At 45.2% G+C, this 17,872-nt stretch overlaps 3 protein-coding genes across 5 annotated transcripts in view; 2 read left to right on the top strand and 1 right to left on the bottom strand.

Moving 5' to 3' along the window:
- Window positions 1–8,408, top strand: part of LOC115393066 (CASK interacting protein 2) — a 49,961-nt gene extending 41,553 nt beyond the window's left edge. For both annotated transcript variants that reach the window (XM_030097857.1, XM_030097856.1), the window contains 9 exons: window positions 1,423–1,550; window positions 1,636–1,717; window positions 3,370–3,443; window positions 3,528–3,638; window positions 4,174–4,275; window positions 4,373–4,511; window positions 4,589–6,853; window positions 6,943–7,165; window positions 7,926–8,408. In XM_030097857.1, the coding sequence (XP_029953717.1) occupies window positions 1,423–1,550; window positions 1,636–1,717; window positions 3,370–3,443; window positions 3,528–3,638; window positions 4,174–4,275; window positions 4,373–4,511; window positions 4,589–6,853; window positions 6,943–7,165; window positions 7,926–8,022 (3,221 nt within the window). In that variant the 3' untranslated portion in view covers window positions 8,023–8,408. The remainder of the gene's footprint in view (window positions 1–1,422; window positions 1,551–1,635; window positions 1,718–3,369; window positions 3,444–3,527; window positions 3,639–4,173; window positions 4,276–4,372; window positions 4,512–4,588; window positions 6,854–6,942; window positions 7,166–7,925) is intronic.
- Window positions 8,409–9,122: 714 nt separating this feature from the next.
- eme1 (essential meiotic structure-specific endonuclease 1) lies at window positions 9,123–12,690 on the bottom strand. Of its 2 annotated transcripts, none has more exons than XM_030098442.1 (9): window positions 12,513–12,690; window positions 11,086–11,747; window positions 10,888–11,015; window positions 10,713–10,802; window positions 10,405–10,535; window positions 10,034–10,172; window positions 9,713–9,828; window positions 9,436–9,625; window positions 9,123–9,359 (listed from the first exon to the last, which is right to left on the bottom strand). In XM_030098442.1, the coding sequence occupies exons 2-9, from the start codon at window positions 11,735–11,737 to the stop codon at window positions 9,183–9,185; spliced, it is 1,623 nt and encodes a 540-aa protein (XP_029954302.1). In that variant the 5' UTR covers window positions 11,738–11,747; window positions 12,513–12,690; the 3' UTR covers window positions 9,123–9,182. The 2 variants fall into 2 exon arrangements, with proteins under 2 accessions (XP_029954302.1, XP_029954303.1); XM_030098443.1 differs by having other exon boundaries at window positions 11,086–11,744.
- A 376-nt stretch (window positions 12,691–13,066) lies between these two features.
- On the top strand, window positions 13,067–15,534 carry mrpl27 (mitochondrial ribosomal protein L27). The gene is made up of 4 exons (XM_030098382.1): window positions 13,067–13,115; window positions 13,976–14,107; window positions 14,577–14,644; window positions 15,108–15,534. The coding sequence occupies exons 1-4, from the start codon at window positions 13,076–13,078 to the stop codon at window positions 15,312–15,314; spliced, it is 447 nt and encodes a 148-aa protein (XP_029954242.1). The 5' UTR covers window positions 13,067–13,075; the 3' UTR covers window positions 15,315–15,534.
- The last annotated feature ends 2,338 nt before the right edge of the window (window positions 15,535–17,872 follow it).

Below are 17,872 nucleotides of genomic sequence, written 5' to 3'. Positions count from 1 at the left end.
CCCCAACTCTAACCCGCTGGGTTTTTCTTCACAGATCGCTGGTTTTATATTTTATCTCTAAAACACTCAGTTTCTTTATCTGCTGTTGTTGTGGAGGAGATAATGCTGTTCCTAATTCCTTTAAACCCCAGTCTGATGTCCTGATAAAGAGATATCACCACTTTCTTAGTGTTTAAGATTACAGGCAACAGGATTATGTTCTGTCAAAATATGGAGCCGCGGATGATTAGCCTAGCTTAGCACTTAACTTACAGACTGTATTTATTTGATGTGACCAAAAACTTACGGGAACTGATGAGAATCTCAAGCCTGTGTTGAGTTTGGAGCTAAAAGCTGGGGTGATTAGCCAAGCTTAGCATGAAGACTTCATCGTTAAGAAATTGTATTTTCATATTATGAACTTAAATCTAGGAGAATGTTAAGAAATACAGCCTTGTTCAGTCTGACTTTGTGTAGATCTAAAATGGTTCTGGTCGGGTTTTCAGTGAATTAGACCTGGTTGAGACTCCTAGTCTCTGGTTTGTGCCAAGTTGAACTTCGGACTGATTTTCTGTAGTTCAGACCAGGTCTCCACTGGTTTTCTTGACATTACACCAGTTTACTCTGGCTTTCTGTACTTTGTTCTGGGGTTGGAATGGTTTTCTTTTCTTAAGAATGAAGGGGAAAAGTCCTGGTTGCACAAAGATCTGAGGGACACAGAAAAAGGCTGCATAGAAAATGATCAGAGTCAGTAAATTAATAAAGCAGTGCATTGGAAAAGCATGGCACACTCAATCTCTAAGCTGCCTGAAAGAGAGATGCGCAGTCCGTTGTCTTTCTCCTACAAACGTATGAAAACACCTGCAAAACACAAGACCTGCAAATGATTCACAGGGTTCTCACTGCAGCCGATGTTTGCGTTGGTAATTCTCCTCCTCTGTAGACACAGGGGTCGAGCTCTTGTCATCCAAATATAAAGAGCTCCTCGTAAAGCAAAGACAATAATGAATAGTTTGATGTGCTCCGTTAATATTCAAAACATTTTCTTAGAGAGGTTGATGAGTTTTTTCTGTAAATCTTCTCGCTTTAATAATAAAAGCTTAAAAGGGGAAAGCATTAAACTTGAGCACTCTCTAAGCAGCACTTTATCTGCACTTTATGTAGAAAAGCATGTTTGGTTGTGGGTTTTAATGCTAAACTAAGCTAATATCTTACCTAACCTGTTCTGACTGCGCACACAAGCATGAGGTCGGGTCCGACGTTCCCACGAAGCCGCAATGAAAGCAGAATGGGAACACTTCGTAAAATATCAAACTAAATCGTGAAAATCAAACTAGGACATTAGATCCAAACGACACCCTGCAGTGTCTCTGGTTCCCCGCTCTCACTGCTGAGCCTCGCCTCGCCTCACACTGTGACCTCTCCGCCCTGATGTCCTTCCAGGTGATAGAAACAGCGTGGGCAGCGCCGGCAGCGTGGGCAGCAGTCGCAGCGCCGGCAGCGGCCAGAGCTCGGACAGCAACCACAAACAGAACGGGACCCAGAACCGGCACAACGCCGACCCCGGCAAGGTCAGACCTCTGCTCCCCATCCACCGGTCCAGCATCTGATGAGCTGGGCCTGTAACCTGCAACTGTCAATGTTCTCCATGTGCAGCTGGCGCCCTCTGCTGGTGAACCAGGAGACCACATCCACATCTCAGGAGCAGACCACAGCAAACCGGCGGACGGGTGCTCAGGTAACAGGGAATCGAACATGTGCTCCTGTTCAGAGTGCGTGAGAAACTTGTGAGCGACTGGAGACAGATGTGACTGATAGTCCAGAAGATATGCTAAATGTGTTATAGATTCTCTGAGTGTCGAGCATGTCCTGATGACAAGATGGTTTGGTGTTTTTGATTTAAACTGAATCTGAGAAAACAGAGTCTGAATAAAGTCTCAGTCCTGAACAAACTCTCAGCACATCAGCAGAAAGGAAGGAGCTGTTTTATCCAAGCAAAGCGGCGTTATTATCTTTCCACCTGAGAGGAAATGAGAGGCAGTCCAGAGAAAAACCAATAAAAGTTACATTTCAGCCTGGAGCAGCGGATCAGAGGAACGTCGGGGGAATGTGTTCAGGTGAATCATGCACATGTTCAAAGAGGGGAGGGATCAGAAGGAGGAGAAGGTTTCAGTTCGGAAAAGGACGAGCAGAACTGAGAAACAGGGGAAAGGATGAAGTGTGAGACGTCCGGAGCTCTGCTGCTCTCACGCCTTCTGAAGGGTAAGAAGCTGGACGGCAGGCAGAAGATTGGAAGAGATATAATAATAATGTGACGGGGGTCAGTTTTTAATTTGATATAAAAAAACCTGATTTTGATGATTAGACTCCAGAAATTAATTAAATACAAACACTAAAGCAAATTATGTTAATGTATTGATGCTCTTATGTAACCGTGTTGATTTTTCTGCTTTTCCATTATCGACATAGGTATTAATGTTTTTGTAGTAAGTGAATTGAAATGCAACACATTTAATGTTTTGTGTGCAACATAGTTGAATTTTTTCTTTGTTGTGCTTTTGTTTTCCGTCCTCTACAAATACATGTAAACAATTTTTTTTGCTCTTCTACAGTGTGAAATAATGCCTGTCAACTCACATTACAAGGGATCACTGCCCCCTACAGTTATGGAGTGCAATCGGATGATACTACAAGGATTTTTAATTCAAATATTCTTACTTTTTTGTCCACGCAAAGGCCAGCAACCAACTTTTGGGTCATGACCCAACATTTGACGGTCACTGGTTCAGAGAATCCAATATAAACTATTTTGAAATTCCTTACAGTAATCAATATGAAGTTGCGGTACATCCTGGAGCTTAATGGAAGCATGCTCCAATAGCAAAACGTTGCCTGTGATTTGTTAGCTAACTAACTGTTGCTACAGGAGAGCAGAAAGGTTCCAATCGGTTTGCCATATATGTTGTGTAATAACAATTTATCATAGTTCAGTTTTCTGTGATTAAAATATTAGACTTGTCGACAATTAAAGGTTTAACTCCAGAACCAGCTCTGTTTAAACCGTTTTTGTTTGAGTTCATTAGTTTTAGTCTCTGTGAAGAGGGGTAAACTACCGTTTTTAATGGTTTGCGTGTCACCCGGAGGCTAAATACCCCTTCTGAAGATGCAGTTTTACTGCCCTGAGACAGTGGGGCCCCTGACCTTCTCCACCAAAAAAAAAAAAACCAGACAACTCCTGTTCAGAACCATAAAAAAGAAGCAAAGGCAAGATGAAAACGTCAAGCCTGGAGTGTGTTTGGCTTTTACTGAATGTGGTGACCAATACTATGATATACGGCTGCATGCAAAAATGTTTTTACTCAATATCTTCTTCCTTCTCTTCCTTTTTAGGGGTCTCCCGTCGCCAGGTCAACGGTACCCCTCAGAAAGGCTTCATGAGGCCGGAGCAGCTTCTGGAGGGCAAAGTGAGCTGACGGGGTGCAGCTTGACTGTTGGCATTAAAAGAAGAAAAAAAACCTGAGTAAATGTGGTGTTCTCTCTGTTTTCAGGACTCGGAAGCCATCTACCAGTGGCTGTGTGAGTTCCAGCTGGAGCAGTACACGTCCAACTTCATCACTGCAGGATACGACGTCCCCACCATCAGCAGGATGACCCCCGAGGTGCGTTACACATCAGGGCATCAGGCTGGGCTTCAGCAGAAATGATGGCATTTAAATGGCATAGACAGAGACTTTCAGATTAGCCTTCACTGACAACCTGATGCTTTATCAAGACAGCTGTAATGACTAAAATGGTGCCGTGCTCGATTTAGAGATGGTCGCCAGGCCGCCATGTGCAAGCAGAACAGCGCACGCACTGTCTCTCTCTGTGTTCTGTTTTGCTTTGTTTATTGCGCTCTACATCTACACATAAATAATTGCACATTTGATGCATATGAGACACATAAAGCTGAATTTATATTTTTGGCTCCTAAAAATCTCTAAATTAACTCATGTTGGTAAGTCGAATGTTAGCCTCAAACTCAGTAAGTGACAGTCAGCAGCCTCATGCTAAGCTAGCTAGTTTTATGTTATGTTCAGAGAATGCCAGAAAGCTTTCCTCACAGCATCATGTTGATGTTTTTCTGTAGACATCAAACTATTCCTGTTGTCCACTGTGATTAGCATTTTGAGGCAGAATGTTTTCATTCTACAGGATCTCACAGCGATCGGAGTGACCAAACCAGGACACAGAAAGAAAATCTCCATGGAGATCGGGAAACTGAGTATCCCCGAGTGGCTCCCCGATTACATTCCGGTGAGGAATCTTCCTTAAACTTTATTAAATACCTTTTATTTCTCTTCCTCTCTGATGTGTTGTTTAAGTGGTTTCTTTTTGCCTCTGTTGCTCCCAGTCCGACCTGGGGGAATGGCTTAGTGTGATCGGTCTGCCTCAGTACCAGAAGAGGCTGAGTGATAACGGCTACGACTCCATCACTATTGTGAAGGACATCACTTGGGAGGACCTGCAGGAGATCGGCATCACCAAACTGGGTGAGGAACGTCACGTCTATTAATCTGATGTCCGTGGAGTGAAAACCCGTCTCAACCGTGTTTGCCGTGTGTTGCAGGACATCAGAAGAAGCTAATGCTAGCAGTGAAGCGGCTGTGTGACCTGCAGCGCTCTCGTAACCATGCCGACCGCACCGGAGGAGGGACCCTCAGACGAAAGCCCCCCGCCGCTCTGGAGCTGGTGGCCATTGAACACAACGCGCACGCCCAGGTCCGCCCCGACGGGCCTTCCGATGAGTGCTGCTCCTCCCCCCGGACCCCCAGGGCCCTGCTGTCCTTCCAGGACAGCGAGCTGAGTGCTGAGCTTCAGAGCGCCATGATGGGCCGGGCGGGAGGCGGAGTCTCGGAGACATTCGTCATCAGAGGGGTGTCCAGCGCCGCAGGCGTGACCGCCATGTCACTCAGCCAGGAGAGCATCAGCATGCGATCCAGGGGGTCGGGGAATTCTGGGAATTCTGGAAACTCCAATTTGGGATATTCCCAGGACCATCCGGCCGCTCTGTCTTCAGCCAGGACAACGAGCCAGTCGGAGGAGAGTCTGGAAGGCGGAGCAGGAGACGAATCCAGGCATGGCAAAGACGGCAGTCCCGGGATGAGGAACCGACAGAGACCCTCTGAAATGTGGGAGCAGCACAGTCGGTCCGCTACCCCCAACAAAGTCCCCTTCTCCCCCATCACACCTCCTCTAACTCCCAGCAAGATGCCCCGCTTCGCCTACCCAGCCGTGCCCCCAAAGGCCAAACATTTCCAGTCCCCCAACCGTCTTTATCAACCACAGCAGCACCTGCCACCCTCCTCCTCCCCCTCCTCCCCTCCGCCGCAGGCCTCCCCCACTCAGATGGCATTCAGCTACCTGCAGGCTCAGGCGGGGGGCATGAACGGCGCCCCGCGGCTGCTCTCCAAACCTCTGCCCGGTGCCGTCCCGCTGCTCATACCCCCGCCTGCACAACCCCGGGCTAACGATGCACAGAAAGCCCCGCAGAAGAAACGCAGTCAAAGCCTGACTCGATACGCTCTGTCGGACGGCGAGCCCGACGAGGACGAGGACCAAGCTCCCCCCTGCACGACGGCCTCCTCCGCCCTCATGCCGTCGTACGCCACCTTGTCCCGCCGGCCAGGACGTGGCCACACGAGCGCCTCGGGGGCTCAACGCCACATCAACCGAAGCCACTCGTTCGCCGTGCGCTCACGGCGTAAAGGCCCTCCGCCACCACCGCCCAAGAGGATGAGCTCGGTCAGCAGCAGCCCCGTGCGGCAGCTGGAGAACGGCCGAGACGAAGAGGCGGAGCTGAAGGGCAACGTGGAGGCGGAGACTGTAGGAACAGTGAGGAGCATTGCTGCAAGGCTGGAAGGAAGCAGCAGCGGCGGCAGCAGTCCGTCCAGGAGGATCGATATCCCACCGGGTCACATCCCAGGCTCTCCTGTTTTCAGCCCGGCGTCCTCCCCGATCCTACACGGGTTTCCCGCCAACGTCATTCTGCAGCACTCCAAGCCCGTCCCTGTCCTGGGTGTGGGTGGTCTGAGGAGGGGGGGCAGTGAGAGAGCGGAGGGAGGACCTGACAGACCGAGAAGTGCAAGTACGGAGTCAACATCTGAAGAGAAAGCACAGAAGATCGAAAGAATATCGAAGAGTGCTTCTCCGTCTCCGAAGCACAGATCCGGGAGTCGCCTGCCTTTTGCTGAAGAAGGAAATCTCACCATCAAACAGCGACCCAAGGTCACGGTGGTGGGTCAGCCTGAAGTTAAGGCCCCCTCAGATCCAGTCCAAGCACCGACCAGTCTGGAGCTGCCAGAGTTTAATCTGAAAGAGTCTGACACGGTGAAAAGACGACACAAACCCAAAGAGAAGGACACGTCCACACCGGAGGAGCCCACCACACCCAGCAAGGCAGACCCCCGGTCTCAGGCCAGCAGCTTCCACTCCCACAGTGAAGTCAGCACAATGAGTGAGGAGGAGGTCCAGAGGCCGGGACACGTCTTCCAGAGAATGGGTTCTTTGGGTAAAGGTCCAAAACCTCCAGTGTCTTCCAAACCTTCCAGTCCTTTCAAACAGCCCCCGAGCAACGGACCAACATTCCCTCCAAAGACTCTTTCCTCGCTGCAGGCTGGCGCACACACGGCCATTCCTAATCTCACCAGCGTGCAGATTCACACGGTTTCCCCGAAGCTGAGTGGCAGCATGCACACGCAGACGTGTGTGTCCAGTCCTAAACCTGTCAGACACCCACATATGGTCCTGTCCAAGCCCGAGGGTCCACAGAAAGCTGCAACCTTGACGGGATCCAGACTTCCACAGCCCAGCGCAGCTTTCGCACCAACAGCAGGTAACAAGCATCAAAAAATCAAAAGGTTAAAGTTCCTCTCCAACTTTTTCACATCGTTTGATAGTCATGAACAACTTCTTTTTCTGCAGTACACAATGTCTGTGGAGTTCAGAGTGTGGCCTTCACTGCCCCGTCCTCCCCGGTGCCCACCTCCTGCTACCCAGGTCAGACTTCTAAAGCAGGAGGAGTCCCGCCTGGTGTGGCCGGGCTGGAGGTCCTGGCCCAGAAGAGGCTGGAACAGACCAGCACGTCACTGGAGGCAGCTCTCAAAGTGGTGGAGAACCGACTGGCACAAGACAGCAGTGCAGACGGGTGAGAACAATTAAAGATCTGAGGTCAAAACAAGGACGAATTCATCCCAAAACAAATCTTCTGCAACATCACAGTTTCTTGTTCTACGTCTGTGATTTGTGCATTTTGTCTGCATTAAACTGTCAGCGACATTAGTGAGATTATGGGATCTTGGTGTCTTAAAACAAGTAGAAAACTCAGTTACCTGAAATTTAAACCAAACATTTTTGAGACCATGTACTTTGAAAGGAAATGCTATAATCAATCCAAACACCTAGATCTGTAGAAAATAATACTCAAACATAATTTTTCATTACATAGAGGGTCATTCTTGCTTAGCTATCTACGTTTCATCAGGCCTCATAGAGCTTTCTGCTTTATGCATTGTGTGTAGATCACTGATTCGTCAGCATATAACAGTGTCTGAAGGTCAGGTTTTCAATGTAAAGCAATCCCAGAATACAACCTTGTGGCACTGCAGTTAAAATTCTAGAATATTCTAGTTATAACTACCTGCGATTTCTCATGCTTTCTTCCTTTTGAGTTTCAAGCAGTCATCTCAATTAGAAGCTATATTACTTAAAAATACTTTCGTGAAGACTCTGCATCCTCTCTGTACGATGCTGTTATTTTTGCACCTTGATGTACGTCACACCATCGATCACCCCCATTCAGTAAAATTTGACATAATACATTTTACGTAATGTTTGTTTAAAGTGTTTCTGGTGGTCTGCCATCACAGAGGAGAGTGATACGAGTTAAAGTACTGTTTGTTCTCCAGCGGCTGCAGCACGGTGAAGGCAGCAGGAAACATCCTGGACGACATCGGAAACATGTTCGACGACCTGGCCGACCAGCTGGACGCCATGTTGGAGTGACCCTTCCCCTTGCCTCCCCACGCACACTTTCGTTCCTCAGATCAGACAGAAAACTGATGAACCTTTGACAGGAAGCAGGAGTTTCCACTTCCTGTCCTCTGGACACTGTCCGAGACGGGAAACGAGGGTCCATCTGATTCACTTTACTGTACATGTGTAGATGAGTTTATGTGGATGTGGTTAGAAATCTTTATACTGAATTTATTGAGTTCCAGATATATTTATATGTTGTTGTTTTTTAACAGAGGGACTTCCTATCGACTGATTCACTGCTGAAACCATCTACTGTACATGAGCAATACTCTGCTACATTTTTAAATACATTGCTGCTTATTGTGTGTAACTAAAGAGACACTTCATTGGATTAAAAGATTATTACATTTGAATGTTTTTTTCTCATTCTACAGATTTGTATTTCATTCATATTGCATTTATATATGGACTCCTGCTTTCTTATTCCTAATAAGCAGTATTCAAAAGTTTCAATTTCTATGTTAATTTGGTTGTGAGAGTTTAAAAAAAGGGTGTGTCCAAACTTTACAAAGTGGCAAATAAAAACTCAGGTTTGAAAGGTTGCTTTTGAACAATACTTTTGTTCTTCTGATACATATCTGAAAAGGTAGGATGAATGTATTTGCTATTTAGAATCTATTTTATTTACAAATTTATTTCAAGAAAAATTGTACATCAACAGATAAAAAATGTAAAATTACAATCATTTGTTTATTTTGAAAGGTTAATCAAAATGTGTAATAACGAATGGAGGGGGCAGAGTCAGAATAAACTAAATAAGATGTATTTTTAGATTACCCCCTTTATATAAACCCCAGCCCGTAAAAAGAGCTCAAAGCTCGTTAGATAAACTGGTAATTTTCTGTAGAAAAGGTTTTCCAGTTGCTAATATCACTCATTAGATGCTATTTTTCTGCACAAATGAGACAGAGACATATTTGGTTAAAAAAAAAAAAATCAATTTATTTACACATTATGTGAGTAGACTCCTCAAAGAAAAACAAAGGTATAAAAAATTTTAACCCTAAAAAGGACGAATTTCTTTGATAGCTATGAAAATTAAGAGAAGTGATTCTCTAAGAGGCTCCAAAACCAATTTCTACTCATTCAATCCAAGCATTAAACACTGCGGTTGAAATCAGAGGACTCTAGAGGTTGGAGTCCAGAGTCTGCTCGGGATCAGAGGAGTTCATCAGCAGGTAGAGACGTTTGGAAAGTTCTGGACCGACTCTGCGGGTGGTGGAAGTGACTCCTTCTCCTCTGCGGATCAGAAGCTCAGACAGCAGAGAGACTTTGTCACGCTCGGTGCTGCACTGACTGTAAGCCTGCAGACAGACGGGACAGCGTCGGGCATGAAGAAGTGATTCTTCACACAGAGAAAATTCAAATGACCCGAGTTACCTTCTTGAGCAGCTGCGGGGAGGGAAACGCTGCGAATATGGCCGCCGCCATGTCCGGGCTGACTCTGTGGAGCTGCTGGATCTGTCTCTTCCAGACCTGCAGCAGGCCTTTCCCGGCTCGGTCCACCCGCTGGCCCCCGGCCCACTCGCTCTCCAGGTGGAAGGAGAAGCCCGTCTGGTCCCGCTGTCTCCTGAGGAGACACACAGAGGAGGAGGGGGAAGAGGAGGAAGAGGGGGAGGAGGAAGAGGAGCTGCAACGACAGAAAAACACTCCTCACTTGAAAGGGGCCTCGGCCACGGCTTTGGTCGTCATGGCAACGTGATCGGAGAAGCCCTGCCAGGTAGCGACGAAGTGAACCGAGACGCCGGTGTGAAGCTGCAGGTGCACCAAGGCCTGATGGGAAACGGAGTCCACTGAACATTATCGTTGTTTCATTTACACCCCAATAACCACAAATCATGGGATTAACAAAGTATTTTAGCTGTTGATTCATTTTTTAAGTTCTAAAAATAAACACAACCAGCATTAAAAGTACAAAACTTGATCTAAAACAAAACCGATGGATCTGTGAAAACAACATAAAAGCTCCCAGCCCCACCTCCTCCACCTGAACCCGGGACACCTCCGGCAGCAGCTCAGCTGCTCCGCCCTTCCTCCTCTTCCTTGGCTTTCCTCCTCCGGCCTCCTCTCCCAGCACCGCGTCTCGGAGACTCTTCTGGTTTTTGGACTTGTGCGATCTGGGAACGAAAAGAGAACGTTTGACTTTCCTTATTTGGAAACAATCCTCTTCTCTTTGTTTCCTCTCTTCACACACTGTCTCCACACTGCGTCTGCTTCATGTTGTCATAAACATCCACAGTTTGTAACTTATCCCACAGAGGATCTTACAAGTATTAAAAACCTGCAAGAAACTTCTGATTTCTATCATTTATTTAAGTTAAATCTATAACGTAATAGGGAAACACACACTTGAAGTATTTGTCCAGCTGGATGACGACCAGGCTCAGGAGCTTGTCCGGGTGCTGCTTCTGTCGCTCCTGGACCCAGGAGGTCAGCGAGGGGCCACCGCCGCCGCCGCCGCTCCAGCCGTGTCTCTGCTCCTGGGTTACAAAGAGAAGTGAAACTAAACCGAGATCAAAGCTGAGCCTTTCCAAAAAAGTTGTATTTACAGTGATTCATAGCACCGCTGTCATGTAAACAAAAGCCCGAAACGTCACAGAAGTTTTGTATTTTCACTTGAAAGTGTTGTGTAAACAGGGCCCTTGGTTGTAACGAACCTGTACGTGGCCGTGGATCAGGGTGATGAAGTCTTCCACCGTCATCTGCATCACCACTTGGGCCTCCGGGACACACGCTGCTTCGCCTGTCTGAAGCCGGAGTGAACAACGTCACGACTGAATGGCGTGAGCTCGACAGGTTTGTTATTTAGAAATACGCAGTGCGTCTTGTCACCTGTGCACAGGGAGTCCTCCTCATCCAGCTCACGCTGCGGGGGATCGCTTGTTTCTCGATGGCACAGCTGCAGCCCAGAGCCTGAACGGTGTCCAGCAGAGTCCCTCCTCCCTCCAGCTGTAAGAGAGCTGCACACACAGCAGAATGACATCCACATTTAGACCACCGATACAAACTTTTACTAGTTTATTCCCTTACCTGGGTCCACTGCCACCACCATGTGTTTGATACACTCCTCTGGCCTCAGGGCTTTGGCATTCTCTGCCAGAGCTCTCCTCTCTGCTTTCTCCCTCTGCTGCTCCTGCCTGAGCGCCTCCTTGTCTTGCTGCTGCCTCCTCCTCTTCAGGGCCTCCTCCCGGGACGCTTGGATCTCCCCCGCTGTCCGCTTGGCGGCTTTCTTCCTGACAGGTGAGCCGAGACGCACTGGAGGAAGAAGAGGGAAGTTCTCCTGCTCGTCCGAGGCCTCTCGGCCCACTCCCATCACCCGATAGGAGTCAGCAGAGCCGTTCTGGTGAGAAAGTTGCAAGGTGGTCTGTTTTGCTGTGCAGTGCTGCTGAGAGATTTTCCCATTAGTGAAAGTGGAGGAGGAGGAGGAGGAGGAGGCACGAATCGCATCGTCTCGCCTCTGTTGGAGTCTCTGAGCCAGCGGGACGTAAGGAGCATCATCATCAGAATCGCTGCTGATCATCATCACGTCAGCATCGCCCTTCACCACCGAGGAAGGGGCGGCCAACTCTTCGCCGTCAGAGTTGACGGGCTGCGGTTTGTCGAGCTGTCGACCAGACAGGAGGAAGTCGAACACCGGCAGCTCCTCGTCCAGGTCACTGCTGGAGTCACTGCTGCTGGCCATGTTCGGTCTGCTGGAGTGTGATGGAGGAGGGGAGAATTATACCAATACCACTGAACTCATACAGCACTGCTGTTAACTTCAGAGCCAAAAATAATACCACAAGAGCTGAAACAATTTATCCATCCATCACAAGTCTAACTTTTCCCTCAGTACTCTGACCTTAATCATGGAGGGGGAAAAAACTTTTCCTAAATGGGATTAAAGTCACGATCTAAAAATAATTTTACCTCTATTTGTATAAGAAACTGCCAGTTCGATGCCAAATTCAGAACGTCTGCGCAAATCTACACCAGGGTTCACGTGAAAATCGTCTAATTCAAGACGTTTTGCATTATTACTAAGTAAATAAAAAGGGCAAAGGTTCGCAACCTAAACTAATCACTTGCTATTAAACTGACATTAAATTCGGCATGGGAAAATATCTGCTAAAAGCCCCATGTTTTATTGGGAGGGTGTTTACATTGCATGATGTCTTTATCGCACTGTACAACCAGAAACGCTGTTATAGAATACTTAATTTCGTGCTGTGCAATTAAATATAACCTGCAAACACATATAACCTAATACAACGAGTTAAATGGTGCAATCGTTACTCATGAAAGACAAAGACCGAGTAAAAACAGTAAAAACAAACCTTTGAGGAGAACCCTGAACCAGACCGTCACTCCGAGGAGCAGTATGCTCACGGCGGCGTACCGGTGTTACGGAATAACTGGTTTCCCCGTTAACTGGAGACCCGCTTAGTAACATCTGATGAAAAATGAACAACACTCACCAAAGTTACTGCTCTTCGAAAGTTTTTGATAATCCAGTACGACAGTGTTCACCGGGACTGCGGATTTCGGTCGGCCTTTAAGCATTTGCTGTGACTCGCAACAACAAGGGACGCAAAGAAAACCGGTGATTAAATGAAAAACAGTGAATTCGAAACACCGATGTGCTTATTTCTCCGAGGTGCCTCGTCCTTCCACTGAAAGAACTAAGAGGTGGGATCGTGTAACATGGTGATGTCTATGTAATAAGTTCAATTTTTATATTTCCCGGGTAGAAAGGAAATGATGCGTTCACAGTAAGAGGACATCGGACAACTTCCTCCCGCTTCTTCGGACTTTGGTTTCATGTCACATCAGAAAACCATCGGAATGCACGTTGGTAGACATGTCACAGCGTTAAAAAGCATTCCACGTGAATGTCAATTCAGGTGTCAGGTCTGCATTGTTCGTTAATCTGGATTTTGTTTTAGGAGAGCGTGACAGAAGTCACATTTTTCCGAAGGAACCTGAATGTGGTGGAAGTGACGTAACGACGTCATGGTAGATGTTTTTGACGTTAGCCAAGATGGCGGCGCTCATGTCCTTGATGGTCAGGACCAGGGGAGGTAAGACAAAATGCCACATTAATGTTTTAAATGTCTTAAAAAGAATTGATTCCGGTTGCTGTGGTAATGCACCCCTAAATCACTTATCTTAATCGGAGAAAAAATGTTGTTTTTAATGTATGCTTCAAGTCAGGAAGCCTGTTTTAGCCCGCTGTGCTAACTCCAGATGTTGCTCAATGTCTCGGTTTTTGACAAAACGTAATCTAGATTAGGAATAAAACATTTAACTGTGGTCTCGTATTACTGTTCATTTCTATGAACGACCGTTTCACCTTTTTTTAGTTGAAGAAAATACAATTTGTATAAAATATACGGCACTGTTAAGATAGGTGATAGACTATAATCCCAAAATGCAAAATAATATACAAAAACAAAGGTAGAAAATAAAGAGGCTATAGTAATAAATAGATAAAAGATTAAGTGGAAGAAAAGACGAAGGTTTCTCTGTCCTCTACTGCAGTGCTATTCTTTTTTTCCATGCTTTTCAAAGGTGAAAAATAATGACATATAATTTCTCATGAAAAGCCTGATTTTTTTTTTTTTTTTGGTCTGTTTGTGTATGTATATAGAATTTTCCATTGATTAAAACAGCTGTAATCACCCAGGATTTATATGGTCATTACTCTTTTGAAAAGGTAACACTATATATTAACTTCCCGATTACACAATGTTTTCAAGTGAAGATGCAAAACTTTCATTGTGTTTTCAGAAACTCTCCAACTCGTTTCTGTTTAATCAGGGGAAACCACAGATTTCTTGCTACATGAATTAATAACTTTGTGTGGACAGCAGAAATGGTGCAGGTCTTGATTCCCTGCCTGCAGTTTTTATAATCTCATGTGAGTCTCTGTTGCTTCCAGGTCTTCTGTTTCCTGCTTCTCGGCCCCCTCTGGTGGACTCGGTGAGGTTTGCATCCAAAAAATCTGGAGGCAGCAGCAAGAACCTTGGAGGAAAGAGTCCTGGGAAGAGATATGGCTCCAAGAAACTGGATGGTAATGATGGAAAAGTTTTGTTTCTGTATACAGACAAAAGTGTGAGGAGTACAGGTTGTATAGGTTAATGGGCTGGATGGCGACGAAGAGAGTGGAGATGAGTTTCAGGAAAAATACAGTGAAGAGTCATGATGGTTGATTTGGTGACTGTGGCAAAAGTCAGTAACAAATGGAGTAGACATATTTACTACAAGCTCCCTCTGCACACATAACTCAACTTTCAAGTGTTCACCTAGATCGAGAAATATTCAGTTTGTCTTTATGTTTCTATTATGCAGTCACATGTATGGATACTACAAACTGTTTGGAAAACTGGCAAAAACTAACAGGGGGAAAGACACAGCTGCTGTAAAAACAAAAAGCAGCTTCGACTGAGTAAAAAAACAGTGAATCAGTGTGTGTGAAAGTGCTTCTTTCCCACCTGAATGTGTCCGTAGCTTCTCATTGTTGCTCTTTTTCTCTCTGCAAGGCGACTTCGTCCATGCTGGTAACATCCTGGCAACACAGCGGCTGATGAGATACCACCCGGGAGCACACGTGAGTCCCAACTTTGTCTCAGCAAGAAGTGTCAATATCTGTCAAATGTGGCGCACAACCTTCGAATGTTGAATTCTGTTTAAATCTAACGTACAATTATCTCCAGATCTGTATTGATAGGTGTGTTTGGTAAATGTTCAGATTTACATCTAGGCATGTAACCATGGAAACATGCACAGACAATTAAAGCATATAGATCAGGTGTGTCAAACATGTGGCCCAAGAGCCAGAACCGGCATGAAATATGGACAATCAAACAGAAAACCTCTCCAAGAATCCAAAAGAGAAAGAAATGGAAGTGGACTCTCCTAAAGAACGTGTAGCTTTAACCTCTGATCAGGGACTATTCAGAGGCGGACACTGTGCGGGGTCAGTTTCAGTTTCGCGTTATGATTTTCAAAAGCTGAATCTCGGTGTTGCGATGTTGAAGCTGTTGTTTGAAGACGCCTCTCTCTCCCTGAAGGTGGGAATGGGAAAAAACAACACGCTGTACGCTTTAGAGGACGGCCAGGTCAGGTTCACCAAGGAGGTCTACATCCCGCCGCCTCGAAGCCCCGAGTCCACCCAGGTCATCACCAAGCTGCCCCGAGGAGCCGTGCTCTACAAAACCTTCATCAACGTCCTTCCTGTCAAACAGGAGGGAAAGTTCAAGCTGGTGGAAATGGTGTGAAAATGGACTGACTCTCATTCCGCTCCGGAGCAAGGAGGACTTGATGTTTTGGTTTCTAGAGGCCGTCAGAGACATTTCCACTGGAGATCACCCCATGATGCCGTCTGCTCGAACCCCTGGGGAAAAGTCCCAGATGGACGTGAAAGGCTAATGTACATAGCAGTAATATTGTGAAGCCACTGATGTAAACCGTATTAAAGTTTTCTATGAGTAAGTGTCACACTGACAGCGTTTTGTTTTCTTTTCATTGAGATGACTTTTCTCTCAGGCGTTGTTTGAAAGGAAGATGTTCATATTTGGACAAGTGAGGTGACTCGGTTTCAACAGTTTCCAGTGAAAACGAAGAAACGCTCATTGCATCTTGGGTGTTCGAAAAAACAACGGTGCTCGGAGTCATTTGAAATGCAACAGTTTGAAAATGCTCCGTCTGCATGGAAATCAATAGAGAAAACTGTAAACTGTCCTTTGTTTTAGTGCAAATATGTATCAGAATAGACATGAATTAATAACTTTCTTGAAAAAATGAGCAGAAGATGTCATGTTAGTATGCATTATATGGTTTTCAGTTCAGAGAGGAAAAGCACATTTGTTTTATATGCTTTGTTTCATGTCATTTTTATCATTCATGGATGACTCAACAGGAATTTACTCTGATAATTCTGCAATACTTTACACTTTTAAATGCAAAACAGCTGCATAGGAGCAAACGTAATTAAAAAAAAAATAAAAATCAGTGCTTTCTTTGAAATTTTTACAAATTGCTAGGTGGTTTGGCAGGCCGGATTGGTGTTTCACTTTGGAAATAAAAAGACTAAAAAAAACCCCAACAAAGTATAGTTTTTGTTGGACTGAAAATTTAAAATAATGTAGGCCTACGATTTCCAGAAAACTGGGAAAAAGAAAAAGGTCTACAGAACCACAGTATCCCAATAATCTTATCAAACAAAAGAACTGCTTTTTGTGAAGAGATGATGCAAAACTCAAGTCAACGTCTCGGCCTAATGTTTGTGTTTACGCCGTGGGACAGTTACCTAAACTCGTCATGTTGTCAGTTACAGAATGCAATACCACATCTGTCCACAAGATGTCCCACAATCACTTCATCACACTTATGTCATTTCCACCCTTTGATTTTCATCTTTTTTTTTTTAATTCAAACTGTACACAGACACTGCAGATCAGTTTCTTCATGGATCTGGATTCATTAAGAGAATTAAAAACACATGTTTTTGGCCTTTTCGGTCACAATTTCCCTCAAAGATGTTTCGGAATGCCGCGAGCTTATCTGGAAAATGTTCACCTTTTGAGATAAACCGTTTGAGAGCTGTCTTTGGTGTTGTTGGTATGCGGGAGGAGTGACGGGAACGCCTGGTACAATGGATGGGAGGATGAACGCAGTATGAATGATGGATGTGAAGAGGCTCGTGTTTGTGAGCTTCAGGTCATCCTCACATACATGAATCCCCCTGTGGTTTTCACACAGCAGTGTGTGTGTGGCGACTGTGTGATCCAGGTTAAAGAGTAACACTTCGACAATGAAAATCATCTCACCTGAGTTACTCTTTAAACTGAGCCTCATAACATGAAAGAACACTTGTTTGAAGAGGAAACTCAGATCATTTCCTGATTTACTTACATCCATTACTTACGTGTTCAGTGTTTCATCAGTGGTTTTAAATGAAGAAAACTTGACTTTAACCAGGGAACATTATGAAATCACAGCCGTAGAGGAGTAACTGAGATTTAAAACAGATTTTTTATTTGATCAGAAATCAGTTTTGATTTGAATAAAATGCAAATATACTGAAGGTAAATAAGAGCTACAGTGCAAAATCCTGTGTACTCACAGTTGTTTTAGCCATTTTAACATGACCTATTTCAGTATTTTTTAGATGCCCTGTCTGGCATACTTTATACAGGACAGCCAGTGTTGCGTTTGTTTGTCTTTCTGCCTGAAATCGGTGCTCGAACCACCAACCCTGGGAGTGCTGTGCCGACAGCAGCCCACAAAACAAACAGAGGTGAATCGACTAACAGGAATTTAGTAACATGACTTCCTGCTACAATGACATGGCACAAATATGAAATATTCAGTTTCTGAGCATGAACCTCTTTTACTCATTAACATCTTCGCCTGCTGTGTTTCTGTGTTGCTCAGATTATGAACAGAGCATGTGATCTCATCAGCTCATCCGTGGAGATGAGCGCTGCAAACACAATATCTGATTAATCAATCAAAGGTCTTTGAGCTCTCAGTCATGTTGAGAAATGCATCCCCGCAAAGCCAAAAATAACCCACAAACATGTTCATTCTGGCCTTCTATTCTCGCACTCGCCATACTCAACAGATATGATGCTAAACTAATGAAATAACATCGACTTCAACCCAAAGGTTCACGAAAACATGCAAAATTTTTCAGAAATCCTGAATTTTGAGAAATAACGGGCAAATTCCAAGTTAAATCCTTAAATTTGAAACAAAATGTGAAGTTATTCATTGTGGATTTTCTAGAGATGTCATTAAATGTGTACATTTTATAATTCACTTGTATTTAATT

Source organism: Salarias fasciatus, chromosome 8, assembly GCF_902148845.1.
Source record: "Salarias fasciatus chromosome 8, fSalaFa1.1, whole genome shotgun sequence".
Classification (NCBI taxonomy): Eukaryota; Metazoa; Chordata; class Actinopteri; order Blenniiformes; family Blenniidae; genus Salarias; species Salarias fasciatus.
Note: the sequence above shows the minus strand (reverse complement) of the source record. Positions and strands in the feature narration are given on the sequence as shown.

Excerpts from the sequence above, each read along its gene's own strand:
- eme1 (XM_030098442.1), bottom strand. The coding sequence starts at position 11,737 with ATGGCCAGCAGCAGTGACTCCAGCAGTGACCTGGACGAGGAGCTGCCG. Across the intron at positions 10,803-10,887 it reads GGAGGACTCCCTGTGCACAG|ACAGGCGAAGCAGCGTGTGT; the intron begins GTGACAAGACGC and ends CTCCGGCTTCAG. Across the intron at positions 10,173-10,404 it reads CAGCTGGACAAATACTTCAA|ATCGCACAAGTCCAAAAACC; the intron begins GTGTGTGTTTCC and ends TTTCGTTCCCAG.
- mrpl27 (XM_030098382.1), top strand. The coding sequence starts at position 13,076 with ATGGCGGCGCTCATGTCCTTGATGGTCAGGACCAGGGGAG. Across the intron at positions 13,116-13,975 it reads GATGGTCAGGACCAGGGGAG|GTCTTCTGTTTCCTGCTTCT; the intron begins GTAAGACAAAAT and ends TGTTGCTTCCAG. Across the intron at positions 14,108-14,576 it reads TGGCTCCAAGAAACTGGATG|GCGACTTCGTCCATGCTGGT; the intron begins GTAATGATGGAA and ends TCTCTCTGCAAG.